General features: G+C 37.1%; 1 protein-coding gene across 1 annotated transcript in view; it reads left to right on the forward strand.

Moving 5' to 3' along the window:
• The window catches only part of CKAP2 (cytoskeleton associated protein 2), a gene marked incomplete at its 5' end in the record, with an annotated part of 10376 nt that extends 7468 nt beyond the window's left edge, over positions 1-2908 (forward strand). Inside the window, 4 exon segments of the mRNA XM_009575441.1 lie at positions 1-94; positions 620-692; positions 1412-1802; positions 2671-2908. The exon segment at positions 1-94 is cut by the window's left edge and continues 29 nt beyond it. Coding sequence (XP_009573736.1) covers positions 1-94; positions 620-692; positions 1412-1802; positions 2671-2908 — 796 coding nt within the window.
• Positions 2909-4174: the final 1266 nt, after the last annotated feature.

Below are 4174 nucleotides of genomic sequence, written 5' to 3' on the forward strand. Positions count from 1 at the left end.
TAAATATTGGATCTGCTGTATGCGTCTTGAACAGATGGGCCCTCTTGAAAAGCTTATTGCTGTCTATGAGGAGGCCATTTTGGCAGGAGCAATGGTGAGCAGCTTGTCTTGAAGTTTGAGATTAACAAATATAAAGGCATGAAATTATGGTATATAAAATACAACTACTTCTGATTTTACTAAATCCTTTTACAGTAGAAGGAGAGATGTGACCTACTTGAACATAAAAAAATTGGATTTGGTTTGCTCTGTAACCACTGTAGATACTTAGTACTTTCAAGAAGAAAGGTTTAGGATCATTAAAATACCATATGACATTCCGCCTAGAAGAAATTAAGGACTGAGACTTCTATTATCACTAGAAACCCAAAACAGAACTTAATTCCTGCTTTAATATCAGCAAGATTTCAGGGTATCAAATACAGCCTTAGTGCACCAAATATAGAAAATACAGGATTTACTTGTGTTCTGATTTATGTCTAAAAAGCATTAAATAAAGGCTTTGTAACATGAACATCACGTAGTCTGTACTACTTTCCCTGTAACTGTTATGCCAAATAAGCTGAAGTGATGATTAATTTTGGAATTGTTTTTCTAAAACAATACAACTTTTTTCCAGCCTAAAGATGAACTACGACACACACTAATAGATACTATGAAAAATACTGAAAGCCTTTTTAAGTCTGAGGACGGTAAGTCTGAGTACTCTATTCTAGTTAAATGTCTGGCTTGACAGGCAACACAAGCTAACTGTTTAAACTATTTGTGCCTATATTAAATTCTATTTCACAGAAAATTCTCTGTGATCGTTTTGTACTCTATTGTCTTTGAAAACAACCCTGACTAAACTAATCCTTTTCAATTGTGGGCATGTTAAAATGAGTAATGGAGATGCTTTCATATTCAAACTTTCTACTTAAACTCTATCAAAGCAACGTTGTCCAGCTATTTTAGCCTGATAATCAAAGAGTAAAATAAAAACATTCTTGTGAGCTAAAAAGCAGTTGCCTCTGACACAAACTCCTTCACTAGCAGATGCATGGTCATGTTATGGCATAGTATCAACTAAAGGCGGTAAATATTCCAATTACGGAAGCAAAGTAGCCATATATATTCCTGTTAAATATAACGTAATCTGAGAAGCAATCCCAGAAACTGACTGAAATACTTGTTCAGATCTGCTGTGCTTGGGAAGGAAGAGAATGACGTCTCAGGATGTACTTAGCCTGAGTTTTCAGTTTGCAGGTTCTTGAAGGTGACTAAAATTATTAGTAACTTAAATTGCTGTGGCTTAGACTCAACACATACTTAACTTTCATTCTCATGTAAAGCTTTAAAATTTCAGGATCTCTCTAAAACATTAACTTCTTTTTTAATCACAGCTGTCCTTTCTTCAATATTTCAATTTTAGGGGGAACTGTGATAGAGGGTCATTTAAGTGAGGTAGTGGAAGTCAGCAAGGAATCAAATTCATCTGTACAACAGGTTCAGGAGGCCTTCAAGGATCTCGACTCTGATGATGACCAAGAAACAGAGAGTGATGACAAGAAGGCAGAGACTAGCAGTGAAGTGATCAAAAAAGAAGAAATGCATTTAGACTTGAACCTGAGAGAAGAGATCTTGCCAAAAAAGAATAAAAAGCACAAGACTAAAGAACGTACAAAAAAGAAAGGAAAATGTGAAACAGAAGAGCAGAATGAGGATGGGGTAAAAGATACAGCCCAAGCAGTTAATTCTCCTGAGAAGAATGACACATCATATTTAATGAGATACAATCCATCTACCACACCATACTTGGAAAGGTAAGATTACCTCAGGTAACTATGGAAATTTTGCAGTGTCTGGGGCAACAGTAATGTTTGTGTCCTATTGAAACAGGGAGGCACTGCATTTGTGGACACCTAGTTAAAAGCTCTCTAGAACTTAGTTTTTTAGGATTGCTTCCTCTTCCTTCAGAAGGAAGTCTTTTTAAATAAATTCCTTTATTTACTCAAACTGTTTTGCTTTTTGAATGCCTCACTATAGAGTAATCAAACCTCTTTGTGGCAGACATAAATTCCAGGTTTAGGATCCCTTCCCACGGCCCACATGGCAGTAGTAGTTCTGCATGGAGCTAGGTAAAGAGAAAGTAGGTGTCTCCAGTCCTCTTCTTTTCTAATGTATATGTGGTTGTATGTCATACAATACAGAAGAAGTGATCAAGATGTAACTGTCCTGTAAAGATTATCTTAATTGTATCTTGAGGCAAAAATCTAGGTAGTAATCTCAGAACAAAACAGATAACATTTAAATTCTTTTTTGCCACAAGGTTTCTTCTAAGATAGCAGATTTAGGAAAGTTGTGCTCAGCTTTGGCATCTGATGATCCTGGCAGCTGTCTGCTGTCTCTCATAGCAGGAAGAACAGTTTCCCCCTGATGGAATGGGGCGGAATCTTCCTTTAGAAACTCTTTTCAGGAGGTTCTCCAGATTAAAATATTTTGCCCAATAAGAGAGTCGTACATCTGGTTTTAACTGTATGAATGGGAAAGGGGCTGTTTCCCATTTCCTTTGGCTATGGGAAAGCGTTGAATAGGAATCACGACTTGCTGTCTCTGCTAGACGCTACAGAGGTAAATAGTATGACGGTGTGCCTATGTTTAGTGATTTTTTTTTTTTCTTCTTTTCCTAAGTGTGAAGATGCACCCTGAGGCAAATGACTTCAGTGCTAAAGACCTGAAAATTGTAACCCCTTTGCGATATTCTCAACGCATTCGGGAGAAGATGTGCAAGCTGTCGGATACTGTTAAAGATCAAGATCCATGTGTCTCTTCATTTGAACAGCTGGGAGAACTGGAATCAAAAGCCACTGCATTTATCCACAAACAGAGCAATGCGCTCAAAGAAACAAGTGCTGAAGTAGAAGAGTAAAAAGTAGCATTAATGCTACATGGGGGTTAAAGATTGGATCCTTTTTAAGGAGAGTTGTGGAGTGTTTGTTTTTAGCAGCTTTGAGAGAGAAGCTATCTAAAACTTGTGTGGATGGCTTAAGATGAAATTTGACTGCCTGAGTCACTAAACTTTCAAATTTATAAGTTTCTGCCTTTTCGTAATTGTGGTAAATCTGGTCTGGTTTAGTATTTATAAACATCAGTGTCTTCATGTTAAATATGATTCGTTAAATACTGAATTAAGGACTAGGTTTAACACTTCATATAGCAGTTTGGTTGTAGTACATTGCTAGTATCTACTCTTTTCCTGCTGCAATTCCTATAAATTCTTTAGAATTGCACAATCTAACTTGTAGTTTAAGAAACAAAAATAACATAGGCATTCCAATAGGGCAATGTCTACTATAGCAACATTTAGTTTTGAAAACTGAAACGAGCTAGTAAGGTGTACACTAAGTTTAAACTGTTGTATCCATTTTTAGGGGGTATTACAACAAAACTGAGTTTAATCCCTTTAGTTACCATGATTATTCATGACCAAGTAATCTTCCTTAGATGAGGTCTGATACACTAATTACTCTGCGACTGTTTTAATGTTGGTTTGCATTAGTCTGTAATATGGTAGACTTATTAAACTAATCAACTGAGTTGTATTTGTTCTTTATTTATGGGCTTTAGGCTGGAAACTAACTGTAGAACATGGCTATAGGCCTGAGACTGGAATTCTGAAAATTATTTTAGTTTGTTCTTGGAAGTGAACTGTCAGAGCAGAACATGGTGAAATTTTTCACATTCAGCATAAGCTGGGTGTTTCCATATCTTCAGTATGCAGAGTTTACATGAACTGTAACTTAAACCTTAGCTGAGCATTCAGATTTCAGTGTTAAACAGACCTTGGTCCTTATGGCTATCTAGAATCTTCTGTTTGCAGAAGCAACATGCTCTTTGCATGTAACAAGATGCATCTAACAAGAAACCAAACTTTAAGTGTACTATTGCACTATGTTTTCTTCAGAGAACCCTCCTGATCATTGATGAACAAGTCCAAGCATCCACTTCTACAAAGAGTAACACAGGATTGAACATGTCCCAGCCAGGACATGGTCTAGACAGGCACTTCTGGTTCTCTTTTGTGGAGGATTTAACTCTGCTGCATCTCGTGGTTCATGTGCTGACCAGGGCATCTGTGTTGTGCCAGTTCTGCTCTGTCATGGGCAGGGACTGGAACTACATGGAGTCAGGCTCA

The sequence above is a fragment of the Fulmarus glacialis genome, unplaced genomic scaffold, assembly GCF_000690835.1.
Source record: "Fulmarus glacialis isolate BGI_N327 unplaced genomic scaffold, ASM69083v1 scaffold42823, whole genome shotgun sequence".
Taxonomy (NCBI): Eukaryota; Metazoa; Chordata; class Aves; order Procellariiformes; family Procellariidae; genus Fulmarus; species Fulmarus glacialis.